This window comes from Euleptes europaea, chromosome 7 (genome assembly GCF_029931775.1).
Source record: "Euleptes europaea isolate rEulEur1 chromosome 7, rEulEur1.hap1, whole genome shotgun sequence".
NCBI lineage: Eukaryota > Metazoa > Chordata > Lepidosauria > Squamata > Sphaerodactylidae > Euleptes > Euleptes europaea.
The window spans coordinates 78743844-78760652 of record NC_079318.1 but is presented as its reverse complement, the minus strand read 5'-3'; the positions used below and the strand labels follow the sequence as shown (position 1 = coordinate 78760652).

Genomic DNA, 16809 nt, shown 5'->3' with positions numbered 1-16809 from the left:
CTACACTGTCTAAGGAGTCAATCCCTCCGAATTCAGTGAAATTTACTGCCCAGGCATAAATATGGGTCGGATCGCATAACCAGCTCAGCAGGATTTGACTAGCCGCCGCCACAGCTGTGTGTGTGTGTGTGTGTTAAGTGCCGTCAAGTCACTTCCGACTCATGGCGACCCTATGAATGAAAGTCCTCCAAAATGTCCTATCTTTGACAGCCCTGCTCGGATCCTGCAAATTGAAGGCCGTGGCTTCCTTTATTGAGTCAATCCATCTCTTGTTGGGTCTTCCTCTTTTCCTGCTGCCCTCAACTTTTCCTATCATGAAGGTCTTTTCCAGTGACTCTTGTCGTCTCATGATGTGACCAAAATACGACAGCCTCAGTTTAGTCAGTTTAGTCTAGGTAAAATGACTCAGTTTAGTCATTTTAGCTACCCGGGCGCAATTCTCCACGCGCGCATGAACACATGTTATACTAAATCAGACTCTTGGTCCATTAAAGTCAGCATTGTCTACTCAGACCAGCAGCAGCTCTCCAGAGTCTTCAGCAAATGTCTTTCACATCACCTCCTTGCCTAGTCCCTTGAACTGGAGATGCCGGGGATTGAACCTGGGACCTTCTGCACGCCAAGCAGATGCTCTACCACTGAGCCACGGCCCCTGCCTCCCTCCCTCACGAGCGAGGACGGAGCATTCGGAGCCGCGCAAGTATGCTGAGGCTCTCGCTGGGCTCCGCGGAGGATCCAAAACGCGCGCCTCATTCTGCAGCCAATCAGGACACTCCTTAAAGGGCCCGCCGCTCCAGAAGGAATGAAGGCGGTGCTAAATTATAAACGGGGGGGGGAATGCGAAGAGGCCCGAGCGGCGTGACGTCACTGCAGACGCGCTACGTATCCCACGACGCCTCTCAGCTCTTCGCGTAAGGGAGCTTTCTTCACGATCCTTCTTTCCTGTCTTCTTTTGTACTTGGCAAGGACTTCAGTTCCCGTCATGCAACGCGGACGGGGCAGGAACCGGAAGCGTCCGCTGCTCTGGCCGCCCGCCCCGCGGATGGGCGGGAGCGTCGGGGGAGCGGCTGCCGGGGCCTCGGGGCGGCGCGGGCGGGGGACGAGGCCGAGCGGCGTTGTGCGACCCGGTGCGGGGGAGGCGTCCAGGGCTGGAGCGGCCGCCCTCCCCCCCGCCGGGCAAAATGCCCCGCCGGAAGCAGCGTAACCCACAGCCAGTCAAAGGTGAGGCAGGCCCGGCCTTCCTCCTCTTCATGGAGGGGCTGCTGGTGTCTTCTCCCTCCGGGCTGTTTCTCTAAAGGGAGGGACTTGGGACTGTCCCCTCCCCTCCCCTCCCGAAAATGGTCCCCCTGCTGTCTCCAGGCTCGGCGATTCTCTGGTCGGGCGGTTCCACAGGGACTCACGAGGGCTAGAAACCTGCTTTTTCAAATTGGCGTAGGGGGGGATCGGGCTTGGGATTCTGCCTGGGATGCACCCCACTTCCCCCCTAGGCTGATTCCCAGGAGAACAAGCCTGGTTTGCGGTGCTTGCAAGCCCTTCTCTGAAGCGGGTTCCCTGTGTTGCAGTGGAGGCCGTCGGAGCTCCCGCTGAGCCCCCGGGAGACAACCTGGCGCCGCAGGGCAACTTCCTCCTGGAGCACGAGCTGGAGCTGGAGGAGAGCGGCGACCAGATCCTGGCTTTCGAAAAGGACTCCGAAGGTTTGTCTGGTGGGAGGGGAGGTTGTAGTCCGAGGGTTCCCGGGCAACCCAAGCAGTGATCCTGAGCTAGTAAGTTCATGGTGGCTTCTGCTGCTTGGGTTGGCAGCGTTTCGGGTGGCCTCTTGAGTTCTTGCTTAGCTTGGTATGGAACCAGAAGTGTCCTGCGTTCAAAACCGAACACTGAACTTTTCCTTCTGTCTCCCTTATGATTGCTGTGGGGTGTGCATTTGCAGTGAGGTGGTGGTGAAGGAGAGAGACGTGGAGTGTTTTGTAGAGAGCGTGCAGGGTGACTGCAACTGTTAAACGAGGAGAAGCCACAGGTTGAGGCGTCCCTTTTTTGGGAGGGGGAGGGGAGCCTACCGGGGGGAAGGGTTCCTGCAGTTTAGGTCCCCCCACCCGGTAACCCCCTATTGTACCAGCAGGAAAGGGAGAGGCCAAGGTGATGACCCCCACAGCTGCCTACCTGATGCCCCCTCCTTGTGTGCTGCAGACTCACTTGGGGGGACGCCTGGGCTGCCGGCCTACTCACTGAGCGAAGAGGAGTTCGCACCTCTATGCCAGACCCGGGAGGACAGAGAAACGGGTGGCCCAGGCCTGGCCTGTCACCACTGTGGCCTGCCTTCTCCTGGCTCCGCCCCCTGCCATCCCTGCCCTGAGGGGGACGAGGAAGGCTCCCCAAAGGGGCGCGTGGTCTTCTCCTGCCAGCTGTGCCCCTTTGCATCGCATTACTCCAGCCACCTCAAGCGGCATATGAAGACTCACAACGGTGAAAAGCCTTACCGCTGCCCGCACTGCTCCTACGCCTCGGCCCAGCTGGTCAACCTGACACGCCACCTGCGCACCCACACGGGTGAGAAGCCATACCGCTGCCCCACTTGCCCCTTTGCTTGCAGCAGCCTTGGCAACCTCAAGAGGCACCAGCGAGTCCACGGACAGGAACCGCCGCCACGCTACAGCCCCTGCAACTGCCGCTGCATCCACGGCAACTCTTTCCAGCACCATAGCCAGAAGCTCCAGGGGGAATTAGAGCCAGAGTTGGAGGGACCACCTGTAGCTGACCAGGAGACAGGTACCAGGCAGGACATGGGAATTTTTTGGGCGGTGGTGGTCTGGGATGCATAGGAGCAAGTGTTAGCAATGCCCTTGGCATTGCAAAAGTTAACCTCCCCCACCTCGGTTTAAGCTTTCTTGATTCTCCAATTCTAGGGCAAAGGTTGTTTACCATCATTTGACAGTGAATCTCCAACCTGGGCTGTTCTCAGCCTGATCATGCTTTTCTAAGTCAGCCTCCCTTCACTGATTTATTTAAAAATACCTCTCTATAAAATGACTATACTGTGAACTTAGACAAGAGTATATGAGTTAGTGACCTGTAGTTTACAAAAGCTTATGCTGGAACATATGTTCAAGGTGCCACAAGATTCCTGCCTGTCTTTTTTGCTGCAATAGATGTAATACAGCTACCCCACTGAAAATTTAGACTATAAAACTCCTTGGAGCAGGAATTTGTCATCTTTTGTCATGTTGGAAATAAGCAGCAGCGCAGTGAACACACATGAAGCTGCCTTATACTAAATCAAACCCTTGGTCCATCAAAGTCAGTATTGTCTACTCAGACCGGCAGCGGCTCCCCAAGGTCTCAGTTAGGTCTTTCATATCACCTACTTGCCTAGTCCCTTTAATTGGAGATGCCGGGGATTGAAGCTGGGACCTTCTGCATGCCAGAGTCTCTGCCACTGAGCCACAACCCCTCCCCTAGTGGGTCGGTTGAGTACAGGTCCAGGAGTTCCAACCTTCCCGTAGATAAACTGAAATTTAGCTTGCTCTTGCTGTTGGTCTGGGCTTCTTCCTCATTTTTATAACTGTACCTGTTTCTCAAGGGCTTCACAGCTCAAGTTTGGAATTGGGGCTGTAGGAAGTGATGTGGGGCCTACACCAAAGGAGAGGGGAAAGGGTTGTCTTTATTGAACATATAGATGCAGATGCCTGAACAGGCAACTTGCGAAAGTCAGCAGCCTTGCTCACTGCTTCTTTCTTCCACAGAACCATTGCTGCCAGGTTCACCTTTTCTGCGGCCTGAGGACTCTGCCACTGTTCTCCCCGAGCTGCTCTTCCCGTTCACCTGTAGGGCCTGTGGACTGGTTCTGGAGGCTGACGAGGGCCTGGGTGAGCCAGTGTGTGGGCGCTGCAGTCTGGCAGAGCTGGGGGGTGAGCCCGCGTCTCCGAAAGGCTTCTCGTGCCAGCTGTGTCCCTTTGTTACCACCTATCCCAACCACCTGGCACGGCACATGAAGACCCACAGCGGTGAAAAACCTTTCACCTGCGCCCTCTGCCCATATGCCTCAGCCCACCTGGACAACCTCAAACGTCATCAGCGGGTGCACACCGGCGAGAAACCCTACAAGTGCCCGCTGTGCCCCTACGCCTGCGGCAACCTCGCCAACCTCAAGCGCCACGGCCGCATCCACTCGGGAGACAAGCCCTTCCGCTGCCGCCTCTGCTCCTACTCGTGCAACCAGAGCATGAACCTCAAGCGCCACATGCTGAGACACACCGGCGAGAAGCCCTTTCAGTGCCGCATCTGCCCCTACACCACCGGCCACTGGGACAACTATAAGCGCCACCAAAAGGTGCACGGGCAGGTCCTGGCAGATGAAGGGGGCCCAGGCCCAGACAGCAGTATGCCCTAAAGCAGGAAGATTCCTTAGGGAACTTAAGGGGTGGTACTGAACTCTTCTGCACTCTGGCTGGACAGAACGGTAGCCATCAGCCTTCGCTGCCTGTGGGGGTAGACTTCAGGCACTGACTTGTTAGCAAGCTTCCTGAGGCTGGAAGGAAGCTGTGTATACCTCGGGGTGGGGGGGATTTACCTTGTAAGCTCTGAACTATGTTCCTGTTCTGCCCAAACACTTCTGAGGGCTGGAGAAAGCAAAACATAACTTCTGCTCCTTACGGTCCCATCTCACATCAGTGTGACAGATTCGGCCTGCTGCTCGAGGGGAGCAGCTGAAGCCCAGGGAGGGGAAGGGGAAGTTCTTGGTGCTTTTCTGTCTTTTGTGCCTGCCACACCTCCCCCTTCCTTTAACTGTGGTCGCTGCTTGAGTCTATGTAATTTATATGGTGTATTAACGCATTAAATGGTTTTCTTATCTTGCTTTATTTTGGCTGAGGTGGGAAGGGGGTAGTATCTGAACCCAGGGCCTTCCACTGCTCTGATCAGAGCAGGCAGCTGTGAGCTCATTCCCCTTCTCTCTCCATTGCTCTTCTTTGTATTGGAAATGTTTCCCAGAAGACAGACTGCAACAAGAACCATTTAGCACCCTAGGTCTCGGCCCTCCCACCCCTTCTATGAGACGGGTGCACGGGCAGGTGAAGGGGGGTGGGGCCTTGACAGCAGCATGCCCTAAAACAGGAAGAAGTTTCCTTGGGCACTTAAGGGGGTGGTCTTGAACGCTTCTGCACTTAGGCTGGACAGAACGGTACCGTCACAAAGCCCTCCTCTGTGAAGCAGGCCAGCACCACCAGTCGCTCTTTCTCTGGCAGGTGAGAAGAACTTGTCCCACAGCTAGTTTTGCTACGGAAAGAAGGGAGCAGCGCCGGGACAGCTCGCAGGCCCCATTTCCCAATCATGGACTATTTAATCATTGCCACAAACATTCGTTAATGTTCATCTGTAAACAGCAGGAAGATTAAAACAAGATTACAAGCCTAGCGGTTATGCTGGAGTCTATGGTTAGTGCTAAAGCCGCGAGGGCTCTTTTTGTGCGAGTGTCCACTCTACCCTAACTTGGCATGTATGGAGCTGAAGCTGCCAGCCAGTTGCCCCGTGCGGCTGCCTTGCAGAGGGCAAAGCAAGTCCCCACAGGCTGCAGGCACGGGGTGTGGAGGACAGGGAGGGAGCCAGCCAGGGTTGAGGCACATCCATCTCACAACCCAGGAGCAGGTCATACATTCCACAGGTGCAGCAGGGCCGGGTGCCTAAAGGTCCTCTTCGCCAATGCCTTCGAAGGCAAAGTTGCCGTGAAAGTCGTTGGCTCTGATGTCGGTGGAAGAGCTGGAATGGTTGATTGCCCGCAGGCTGACGGAGCTGAGCTTGCTCTGGAGGAAAAAAGAATTAGAAACATTGCCCTCCCCCATTTGCAGAGCCACCTCCGCCCCTAAACAGCAGAGGGATTGGCCTCTATCCTATGGGAATGGCACAAGACAATGAACTCACCGAGACCTTTGCGATCGATTCCCTATTGGCGTCGGGAGAATCCTGGCAGGCAAGCAGATTCATTAGAGGGCTGAAAGCAATACAGACACCCCCCCCCAGTAGTGGGTAAAGGAGAGATGGGATATCCAGGGATGAGGTGGACTTACCAGAAGTGGAGGCGACTTTACTGCTTGTTGGCTATCCGAACGCTGCAGGGCACCGTTGGCTCGCCTACGGAACATCTGAAGGAGGAACGCCACCAAAGCATTGGAACACCCAGCTCCTGACTTTGCTTTCCCTAGGTCCTAACGACAGGAAAAACTGTTGCCCCGTCTCCCCCCACAGGCTCTCCTAAAGCCTGCCTGAGCCACACTCTGACCTTGCGGATGCTGCCTCCTGATTTCTTCACCATCAGCTCATCCACCATGGACTGCAGGCAGATGCTCAGCATTATAGCCTGCAGAGAAAAGAAGCTACAGTCTCAATTTTGCAATCGTGGGGTTGGAGTCTTCTGTTTTTTTCTTTTGGAAACTTTGAAAATGCAAATAGAGATAAAAGACCCTGCGAGGGTTCCCTTCCCCCACTGGCTACCTACTTGTGGGCTGGTAATGGTGACCCATTGCAGGCGGTCCTTGCTCATCAGATACTCAAAGGCCAGTTCTAACTTCACTTCCGACTTGCCAGCCGTTGGGCCAGATGTACCATTGTTCACGGGGACCTGAGAAAGGTGCAGCGTAAGAGTCGGAAGCTTATGCACCTGTGCTGAGGAAGAAGGGGTACTGGCCACCTTCCTGGAGGCAGAGCACATGCTGAAGGTTCTCTAGGGTTGTTCTCTAAAATCTCCCAGTAGCTAGGCTAGGAAAGACCATTCTCTGTCTGGCCTGAAAGCTGCTGCCACTTGCACCAGAGAACACGAGTCTCATTAGACCAGGGATGGGGATTTTTTGTGGCCCTCGGGAGCTCCGGGCCCCCGCCGCGGAGGCTTGGCATAGGGCGGCCCTCCCTGAGGGTGTTCCTGGGGCCACAGCTTGCTGTGGTGCCCTTTGGACCTCCTCTCGTCGGCTGACTGCTGTTGGCTGGCAAGAGGAGAGAGAGGGACACTTCCCCCAAGGTTGCCCCCTATAGCCGCAGCGTGCAGGAATGCTGGGGCACACTCTTGCTGCCTGTCGGCTGTTGAGCAGCGAGAGGGGGGGAAGAGGCCCGCGGCTCCCGGCGGCAGAGCATGCATGCAGGAGCCGATCGGGCTTCAGGGGGCCTTTTGTGGACTCGGGCGGGGAGGGCATGGAGCCTGGGGCCAGGTCGCGTGCGGCCGGCAGGTGTGTGTGTGGGGGGAAGGCTTTTCTCTCTCCCTCTCTTTCTGTCTCTTTCTTTGTCTCCCCCTCTTTCCATTTCTTTCTCCCTCTCTCCCTTTTCCTCTTTCTCTGTTTTCCTTCCTTCCTCCCTTGCCGATTGACCGCGGGCTGCGCCTCCCTGGTGCCTCGTTTGCTGGGGCCCACCGCTGGCTGCCCTCCCGCCTGGTGGTGGCCTCCAGGTGGTGGCCGGAGACCTGGCAACCCTAGCCTCCCCCACCCCACCGGGAGATCCACACCTGGTATGGCCCCCGAATGATATTATAAATGTGCAAATGGCCCTTGGCAGGAAAAAGGTTCCCCAGCCCTGCATTAGACCAAGGTGGATTTGTAGGTTCACTCACCGAGGAAGTAACACGCCAGCAGCGCATGCGGGTCACTTTGAAGCTCCCCTCCTTGATCTGGTCGTTGGGCAGCTTGACCTGGAAGTTCAACTCGCTGTTCCCAGCCCCGACAATTACATGGCAGCCCTTCTCAGGGAAGTCGGTAATGCAGGGGTCAAATTTGAGATAGCCGTAATACTTGAGGGTCTGTGCCAGGCGGATGAACTACAGGGGTGAAAAAAGGAAGGGAGAGTTGGCACAAGACCCCCCCTATCTGTAACTGCTGCCTGATTTCTCAACTTGCCTGCCAGTGAGGAAATCAAAGAGCAAGTAGCAGCTCAAAACTAGTGCCTGCTAGGCTGTGCTTGCAGAGTGTGGGGGGGCCTACCTCCTTCTTGGAGACCTTCTCCTGCAAGGACTTCAACTGACGGTGCTGCTCCTTGCTGGCGAGTATCCAGCCCCGCTCAATGTCCGCAACTGTCTGTGAAGAGACGGGTAGGAGGAGGAAGTAGACAGAGCTGTATTGCTTGCTGCTGACCCCCCCCCCCCACACACACACTTCCTACAAGAGTGAGATCCCTCTCACCTGGGCGTAAAGCAGGTTCAGCCCCACCCGCTGCTCCATGACATCATCATCATAGGCAGAGTCCCAGTAGCTGGTTGAGGGAGGGAGAGAGAGCACAGGAACAGGTGATCCTTCACTAGATTTCACAGGGTTGCCAAATCTGGTTGCGACTGATCATTGCTCTTTCCCCCCTGCACTCACACTTACCTTTTCCGGAGAAGGATCTTGTACTCTGGGTTGCGGAGGCTGGTGACAGACACGTATGGCAGTTCAAATTCCTGCAGTTTCCGGATAACTGGAAGAGAAGATAGCTCAGAAAAAGCTGGAGAGGAGCACACTCCCTGTAGCATTTCTCTACCCCCCACCCCCGGTTCGGGCAGGCAATCTGTTGTTCCCCTTTCCCCCTCCCCAGCATTAGACACCAAGGCCAGCTGGAGAGGACACTCACAGGAAAAGGCTCCGTCCTTGGCTTCTCGTACCAGGAAAAGGTGGAAGTAGCCAATCAAGTCCTCTGGCAGGTCCAGCTTGGAGGCTACCGACTGAAAACAATGGGAGGGAGGTCACCATAGTCTGAACTCTTCCTACAGCAGTAGCTTAGGAAAGGCTGTCCTGGTCCTGACTCTATGAAGGGAGCAAACCAGAATACGCTGCCTTGCACACCCCTTCAAAAAGCAGCTTGGGTTGGTTGTTGAATTTGAGGACAAGAAATATTTAGAAGGAACAGTCTCTCTCCTTTCCACACCCTGCCTAACAGGAGCCAAACTGGATGCTGAAAAGAAAAAAAACCCGGGCAGGTACTCACCTCGAGGACATCCTCAGTCTGATCCGAGGTGAGGATGTTGACCTTGACCTTCTGCCCATTGGACAGAAGCACCTCCAGCTGCACTTCTTCAGTGGGGATCTGCTGGGTCTCCTGGGGGCACACAGGGATCATGGTCAGTTTACCTCTTCTTTCAATTCCCTAACCCTTATCCCCCACCACCCCCAGCCAAAGCTGGCTCCTTTCCCCTCTCACCTGCTGAGCTTTGCGCAGGAAGCTGTTGAAGATCTCGCTGCCTCCCAGCAAGTGGTCCTGTCGTACTGTGGTTTAAAAGAGGGCATCGTCAGCTCAAATGGTTCCACTCTCCCCCATGAGGACAGCGCCTTTGCTTAGATGTCTCAACTACCCCTTCTCCCAAAACCCTTCCAGACTTCAACAGCTACTTAGAAAACAGGAGGAGGGTGTGTGTGTGTGTGGCCTCACAGTACAGCACCTGTTTTGCATGCACAAGGTCCTAGGTTCAATCCCTGGCATCTCCAGTTAAAAGGTTCAGGTAGTAGGTTATGTGAAAGACCCCTCCTGCCTGAGAGTCTGCAGAGCCACTGCCTGTCAGAGTAAACAAGGCCAACCTTGTTACATCCGTGCTCTGACTCAGTAGAAGGCAGATTCACGTCACTCACCCGCCTGCATGTACTTCTCCAGCTGCTCCCGTCGTTGCTCCACCTCCACTGGGGTGAGAGTGAAGATCTTCTTTGGGGGGAAGGCTGGTACCACGTTGGCTCCATACTCCTTCCTTAGCTACAGAAAGACAGGCACACCTCCAGTCATAAAGCAGCCAAGAATAGCACTCCACTTTGCCACTCATCGTTTTGGCAAGAGGGCTGACTGCACACACCCTGGCTTCAGGAACAGGAACTCACTGTGGCGTCATTTCTGTCTCACTGCAGGCTGGTAGTGGAAGAAGCCAGCGTACCGCAAAAGACACTAACAGAGCTGCAACCTTTGCAGTTGGTCAAGCCCGGGAGAACATCCTACAGCCAAGATGCCTCACATATCTAATGGCAGATTCCAGCATCTCTCTCCCCGCCCAAGCTCCTCACCTGTTCGTGCAGGCCCAGCAGCTGACTGTATCGCACCTGGCAGTGCAAGACACCATTCACATGGATATTGTAGGCCTGCCGGGGTGAAAGAAGGTAGCATCAGGACTGCAGGCAACAGCTGGATACACAGGTTAAGGACAGGCTGAAGAGACCCGATTTGGGGAGAGGGGTCCCTGCCAGCTGCCCCCCACCCTCTGACTATATTGGGGTGGTAGGACTCCAAGTGTTAAGAATTCCCAGGTAAGAGAGAGTCTATCATCCCCATGACAACTCTGCCTGGACTGGGAAAGGGCTGCAGATCCCTGGCCAAGCCATAGCCAAAGGCAGCGATGGTTCAGCTCCCAGCATGAAGGCTCAAGAGGTCCAATGAAGTAGCTCAATCTTTACGTGCCAGAGGAGATGCTGGTGAATATGGATATTCTGCTTTGCATCGAAGAATAAATGGCAGGAGAAAGGGAAAAAGCAGAGGCTAGATGGCCATCTGTCAGCAATGCTGATTCTATGACCTTAGTCAGTTCATGAGAGGGAGGGCATCTTGGCCATCTTCTGGGCATGGAGTAAGGGTCACTGGAGGTGTGTGGGGGAGGTAGTTGTGAATTTCCTGCATTGTGTAGGGGGTTGGACTAGATGACTCTGGTGACCCCTTCCAATTCTTTGATTCTATGAGGATTACCAGACTAGCATAGTACACCATCTTCTGTTATAAGGCAACATTCACAAAAAATCTACATTCACTGGAGGGGGGGGGGAAGTGTGGCTGAAGCATCTGCTTTGCATCATAGAAGCTTAGGAGTCCACCTGTGCTCTTTGCCCTTCAAGACATCCTAAAAGTGTTAAAGCACTAATTTATGGCAGCCAAAGTATCTTCCAAAAAACCTCTGTTTTGCAACTCTCCAGATTGCACTTGGAATGTCCTGGGTTCAATCTAGTTAGAATCGTGCAGTAGTTGATGTGAAAGACCTCTGCCTGAGACTCTGGAGAACGGTTGCCGGTCAGAGTAGACAGTGCTGAATTTAGCAGACCAGTGGTGTGATTTCAGTATAAGCCAGTTCCATATGATTCATACAACTACACGCACGGCTTCTACAATAAGTGTATGCACACACGCACAGAGACAGGAAGGAAAAGGCTCTGATGAAGAGCCTATTCCTTATCATCCCAGAGAAAGATTCAGTCATAGCTGAAGCAGCAGCTACAGTGCACCCCTCCCCCCCTTGCAAGCAGATCCTCTTGAGAGGAATGGAAGTAGTTGCCCAACCCCCAGCACAGAAGATACATTGATTAATGAGTAATGCCTGTTGTCGTCTTTGTACGCAGACTGCATACGCACGTCAAACAGCAGCTCAGCAACATGCCAGGTAGGGAAGGGTAACCCAGAGAGAGGCTCTGCCCATCCTGTCTCAAGGAGAAACAAGTGAAGACTATTGAATAAAAAAGTATTAAGGGGGAAAAACCTACTGTAAGTGGGAGGTTGAACACAGAGAGTAGTTACTGCTTTCTTTCTTGTGAAATTCATCAAAGACATTTAGACAAACCACACAAGTAGAGGGGCAAAGCTCATTGCAGAGGGCCGGCAGCACATGCAGAAGGCCCCTGGTTCAATCCCCAGCTTCTCCAGTGAAAGGATCTTAGATTGTAGATGTTGGGAAAGGTTTTCTCTGCCCGAGCCCTGGGGAAACCACTGCCAGTCAGAGCAGACAAGTCTGGGCAAGGCAAACCGATGGGTCGACTCTGTGTGTGGCAGCTTCATAGGTATTAAAATGGAGGTGACTTTTTGTCCCATACTGTGGTTTGGTAATTACCACATGAGAGCTAATTAAATGGGACAGAAAGGATGGAAAATCACAGGCACAAATCCCTTCCCAAGCCCTGCTAGGAGGGTCACGTTAGAAGAGTTACACTAGAAGTCTCTTCCATGCATCTAGGGAGGGACTGCAAAACAGAACTTTTTAGAAGAGACTTTGACTCCACTAGATGAATGCTTTAACACTTCTGGGATGTCTTCAAGGCCCAAAATCACAGCTGGCTGCTTTAACTTTTATGGTTTCAGAATCTTATATCGTGCGATTTTTACTATCTTTACCCAGTCTGGGACCTTGTTACCTGGGAGAAAGGCAGGACTACAAATATTTTAAAATAGTCTTGTAGGGACAGCCTCCCCATCAAAACCTGGAATTCCATAGGTCAGCACAGGAATCCTTCTAGGCGCCCCACCCCCCCCTACCCACCCGCCTTCGACACATAACTTGCAAATTACACTGGGGAAGAAGAAGCAGGGAGAGGAATGGACACGGGCGCGATCTAACAGCTCCCCACCCCCCCAAAAAAAAACGTGCTCCACGAGCTGCCATGTATGTACAGGGTGCCTGCGGACGTGACTTGGAGCAAAACACGGCAGCTGCTAAAAAGAGGACCCGCGCCCACCTGATGCCAGGGCCGGTGTGGTGGTGGTGGTGTTGGGGGCGGGGAAGACCCCATGCATGCAAGCAGCAGCCCCTTCCGGGTCCAGCAATAAGGGGGGGGGTGGCCGAGCACCCACCCCCTTCCCAGAGAGGAGGGCCCGTCGGGTACAACCCAATGCTCCACCCCACAGTCAACAGCAGAGAGCTGGGCGTGCAGAGGGGGCATCACCACTCCAGGCCCTGAATGCCGGAGGAGGAGGAGGAGGGGGAAGGCTGGCTTCCCCCACACCCACCACGTAGGCCGCGTTGCCGCCTTCCCCGGCGCGGGTCTCGGTCTCCGGGATGGAGAAGTGCATCGCCGCCGCCTGTCGCCTCGTCCCGGGGGCCGCCGCTACCTCCGACTGAGGGCGGGACGGAGCCCCGCAGGCGCCGCCATCTTGCACGGGCCGCGGGGAGGAGGCCGCAACCACTGTGGGCGGGGAGAGGGGGGGGCGGCCACCCTGCTCGGAGCCGGCCCTCCGTCCCTCCCGCCTTGGCGTGGAATGGATCGGCTCGGGATGGACCAAGTGCCGAAGCAAGAAGGGGGGGGGGAGGCAGCAAGAACCATGGCGCTAGAAAGCGGTCTTTCTACTGCTTATATGGTTCCCAACCTTTTTTTGACCAGGGACCACGACGACTTTTTTGGACCCCAAGGTCCAAAACAAAAATTCCGAGATTTTGACAATAAACTTTAATCAGAACTGTTAGTTCAACATTAAACTCAGATTAATATTTGAATATATTTTTTATGATAGAGAACTTTTAATTGTAAATCAATGTGATTTTTTGAGCTTGCATCCTTTTTACAAGCTGGGCGATTCCGGGGCTGATACTGTTGCTCAGAGCTTACGCGAATATCATCACTTGCTTCCAATCGATTTCTGGTCTTGTTTTTAATTATAAGCCAAGCAGAAAACCCTTGTCGAAGGCTTTCACGGTCAGAGTTCATTGGTTCTTGTAGGTTATCCGGGCTGTGTAACCGTGGTCTTGGAATTTTCTTTCCTGACGTTTCGCCAGCAACTGTGGCAGGCATCTTCAGAGTAGTAACACTGAAGGACAGTGTCTCTGTCCTTCAGTGTTACTCCTCTGAAGATGCCTGCCACAGTTGCTGGCGAAACGTCAGGAAAGAAAATTCCAAGACCACGGTTACACAGCCCGGATAACCTACAAGAACCAATAGAAAACCCTTGTTCGCATAAATAAGTTGGGGAGAAGAGCATAAGCTATCGCAAGGCGAATCCCCGAACTGTAGGATATGAAATTGCTTTTTTACACCAGAACTCTTCAAGAGAAACGGATTCAAACGCATCCTTACAGTGCCCATCATTTTGGAATTCAGTGAGCTCTTCCTGGATTTCTTCTGCAACCTCTTCAACAGCAATACCAAAAGGATTGCGAATCAGCTTTTGGGTATCTTTTGATTCGGTCTGGTTATATTCCGGGAGCTTTATAACTTTGTTTCGCGGACCTTCATTTAGTTCTCGCGGGCCCCTGGGGGTCCACGGACCCCTGGTTGGGAACCATAGCGAGGGCTGGAGATCGTCCCTCTGGGCTCCAACCTCTCAGAAACAACTCAACAGCGGGAGATAGCAGAGAGAGGCCTTTTTCTCCCTTTTACACCACACACCGCCCCTGTCCGCAGTAGTAGAAAAGAGCAAGAGTCCAGTAGCAGCTTAAAGGCTAACAAAAATATTTTCTGGCAGGGTATGAGCTTTCGTGAGCCACAGCTCACTTCTTCACCTGAAGAAGTGAGCTGTGGCTCACGAAAGCTCATACCCTGCCAGAAAATATTTTTGTTAGTCTTTAAGCTGCTACCGGACTCTTGCTCTTTTCTACTATCGGACAGATGTTTGGGCTCTTTCGCCTGGGTTGGGTGGGGTGGTCTTTCGTGAGAGTCGCACTTTTTGAAGCCTCTGCTCCCTCCTGCTGTTCACCAGGCATGACTAGTAGCAACTGGACACAGAGACAAACACAAGAAGGAATCAAGAGATGAAAAATCCACCAGCCTTCCTGTTTCCCACAGAGGCCAACAAGCCGCTGAGGGAAACAGGATGCACACACTGTTTGGTGTCATTCTGGCCGATGCAAATAAAAGTCACTAAGTGGATCCTGTTTTGTGTTTTTTTCGTGGCTATGCCCTTCCCAGCTGTTAATCTCTCCATCCAGTATTCAGAGTTGCTGGATCTTTGACGCTGGAGGTTTTCATTTAGCCGTTATGGTTAATAGCCATAGATTTTATTTATTTCCTTCCACCTTTCTCTTTGAGACTCAAGGAGGATTACAAACCATACAAAAATTCAGCGAGACAGCATTATAGCCGCAAATATCATCTGCTGGCCTCCCTATTGCCCCTCCTTCCTGTTATATTGTTGATGTCAACGGAGGGGTAACCTGCTGCAAACACCCAGAAATGCGAGTATGGCTAGGTGCCATTTGAAACTTTGTAATGTTGTGTTTTAATTGGGATTTTAATGTTTTAAATTTAGATTCTTATTGTTGGTGTAGTGATGTTTTTTATATGATGTTACCCGCTCTGAGCCAGCTTCGGCTGGGGAGGGCGGGTTATAAATCACAAAATAAAATAAAATAAGACACCCAATAAGCAATGCAATAGGGCTAGGACTGCGTGTATGTGTTAAGTGCCATCAAGTCACTTCCAATCTATGGCAACCCTATCAATTAATGTCTTCCAAAATGTCCTTTTGTTAACAGCCTTGCTCAGGTCTTGCAAAATGAGGGCCGTGGGTTCCTTTATAAAGTCAATCCATCTAATGTTGAGTCTTCCCCTTTCCCTGCTGCTTTCCACTTTTCCTAGCATTGTTGTCTTTTTCAGTGACTCTTGTCTTCTCATAATGTGACCAAAGTACAACAGTCTCAGTTTAATCATTTTAGCTTCTAAGGACAGTTCAGCCTTGACTTGATCTAGAACCCACTAGGATTACAGAATTAGAAAACAATGAAAACTGTCTTAAGGCATGGCATCCCATACTACAGATTGCAAAGACCATGCAGTAAAAAACAAGGTAATAAATACAATGAATGTTGTGATTAGACTGTAAGCATATCTCTATGAATTTTTCTCACAGTGCAACAATGTCCAGAGCTACTCCAGTCTAAAACATTGGAAATCAATGGTCTTAGACTGGCCTAAATCTGCATAATCTCAGGCCCGATTTGAACAGGACACTGGCAAGACAAAAACAACTCACCCATGCTCCTTTCTAACTCATACGTCTCCTTTAAACTGCAAACGAAGCTACTAGTATGTTGCAAGCATGCCAGTCAGTGGGTACTGCACTAACATACTAATTATTATATATATATAGTATAGCCCCTCTTGGGGGCTATACCATATATACATGCTCCACATAGCAACCCTGTATATAATATATATACAGCAACCCTATATATAATGTGCCACCTAGCAATCCTGGACTTCCTTGGTGGCCTCCCAGCTAGGGCTGACCCTGCTTAGCTTCCCAGATCTGAAAAGATCCGGCTAGCCTGATCCAGACGTGAGAACAAAAGAAACGCCCCCTTTCCATGGTTGCTTGTCCAACTCGGGAGCGCAGGGACGATTAAACTGTGTGCACAGCTGTCCAGGAAAAGGAACAACCCTCTTCTCCCCACCCCCACCCCCCATCCTCATGGGCATTGCCACAATCTTAGATGAGCTTCCCCCGGGGAGTAAATATGTATGGCCAGGGCTGGTGAGAGCAGCCAGTGGTGGACCAGGTCTAAAAATATTGGTTGCCAGGAGACCCACAACTATAAGGCTATCAGTTAATTGTTATAAGAAATAATCAATTTTTTCAAAAAATACATAAGTGGAAAAAAGGTACAATTAAAATTTTAGTTGCATACAGAATAAGAGTATTTTTCAAGCTACTAAAAAAGGTCATTAACATTTTCAACATTTTTGGGGGGAATGGGAGGCTTGGAGAATTTACTGCGAAAATCAATTTTCAATGGGACCATTTAAAGGATATTCTTTGATCTAATCCCATATCTATACTTGGTATCAATTTTACATTGGGATTCAATAACGTTGGCTAGGATAAGAACAGGCTAATTAAAATATTACTGGGATCAGTTCCGTTAGCAAAAGCTTATACAATTTATTTTTAGAAGGAAGAGGGAGAGGGGGAAGTCATTTCCTTGTTAAATTGGTAATATGACTTCTTGTTGTTTTTTTTATCACTGCTGTTATTTTTACTATTGGATATGGTTTCCATGTGGATAGGTTAAATGAAAAACAATAAGAAATATATATATATATATATATATATATATATATATATATATATATATATATATATATATATATATATATATATATATATATATATATACACACACACATACACACACACATATATATA

General features: G+C 51.7%; 2 protein-coding genes across 2 annotated transcripts; one reads left to right on the top strand and one right to left on the bottom strand.

Moving 5' to 3' along the window:
• The first annotated feature begins 1025 nt into the window (after nucleotides 1-1025).
• ZNF513 (zinc finger protein 513) lies at nucleotides 1026-4387 on the top strand. Its single transcript, XM_056852732.1, has 4 exons — nucleotides 1026-1221; nucleotides 1563-1694; nucleotides 2185-2763; nucleotides 3738-4387. The coding sequence occupies exons 1-4, from the start codon at nucleotides 1182-1184 to the stop codon at nucleotides 4382-4384; spliced, it is 1398 nt and encodes a 465-aa protein (XP_056708710.1). The 5' UTR covers nucleotides 1026-1181; the 3' UTR covers nucleotides 4385-4387.
• A 925-nt stretch (nucleotides 4388-5312) lies between these two features.
• SNX17 (sorting nexin 17) lies at nucleotides 5313-12847 on the bottom strand. The gene is made up of 15 exons (XM_056852979.1): nucleotides 12682-12847; nucleotides 9987-10061; nucleotides 9567-9684; nucleotides 9142-9206; nucleotides 8929-9039; nucleotides 8575-8665; nucleotides 8334-8421; nucleotides 8148-8217; nucleotides 7950-8042; nucleotides 7583-7786; nucleotides 6485-6607; nucleotides 6269-6346; nucleotides 6057-6131; nucleotides 5911-5952; nucleotides 5313-5792 (listed from the first exon to the last, which is right to left on the bottom strand). The coding sequence occupies exons 1-15, from the start codon at nucleotides 12742-12744 to the stop codon at nucleotides 5673-5675; spliced, it is 1416 nt and encodes a 471-aa protein (XP_056708957.1). The 5' UTR covers nucleotides 12745-12847; the 3' UTR covers nucleotides 5313-5672.
• Nucleotides 12848-16809: the final 3962 nt, after the last annotated feature.

Coding starts and splice junctions, on each gene's coding strand:
- ZNF513 (XM_056852732.1), top strand. CDS start 1,182: ATGCCCCGCCGGAAGCAGCGTAACCCACAGCCAGTCAAAG. Junction 1,222..1,562: donor TAACCCACAGCCAGTCAAAG/GTGAGGCAGGCC, acceptor CCTGTGTTGCAG/TGGAGGCCGTCGGAGCTCCC. Junction 2,764..3,737: donor TGTAGCTGACCAGGAGACAG/GTACCAGGCAGG, acceptor TTTCTTCCACAG/AACCATTGCTGCCAGGTTCA.
- SNX17 (XM_056852979.1), bottom strand. CDS start 12,744: ATGCACTTCTCCATCCCGGAGACCGAGACCCGCGCCGGGGAAGGCGGC. Junction 7,787..7,949: donor AGAAGGTCTCCAAGAAGGAG/GTAGGCCCCCCC, acceptor TCACCCCTGTAG/TTCATCCGCCTGGCACAGAC. Junction 6,347..6,484: donor TCACCATTACCAGCCCACAA/GTAGGTAGCCAG, acceptor TTTTCTCTGCAG/GCTATAATGCTGAGCATCTG.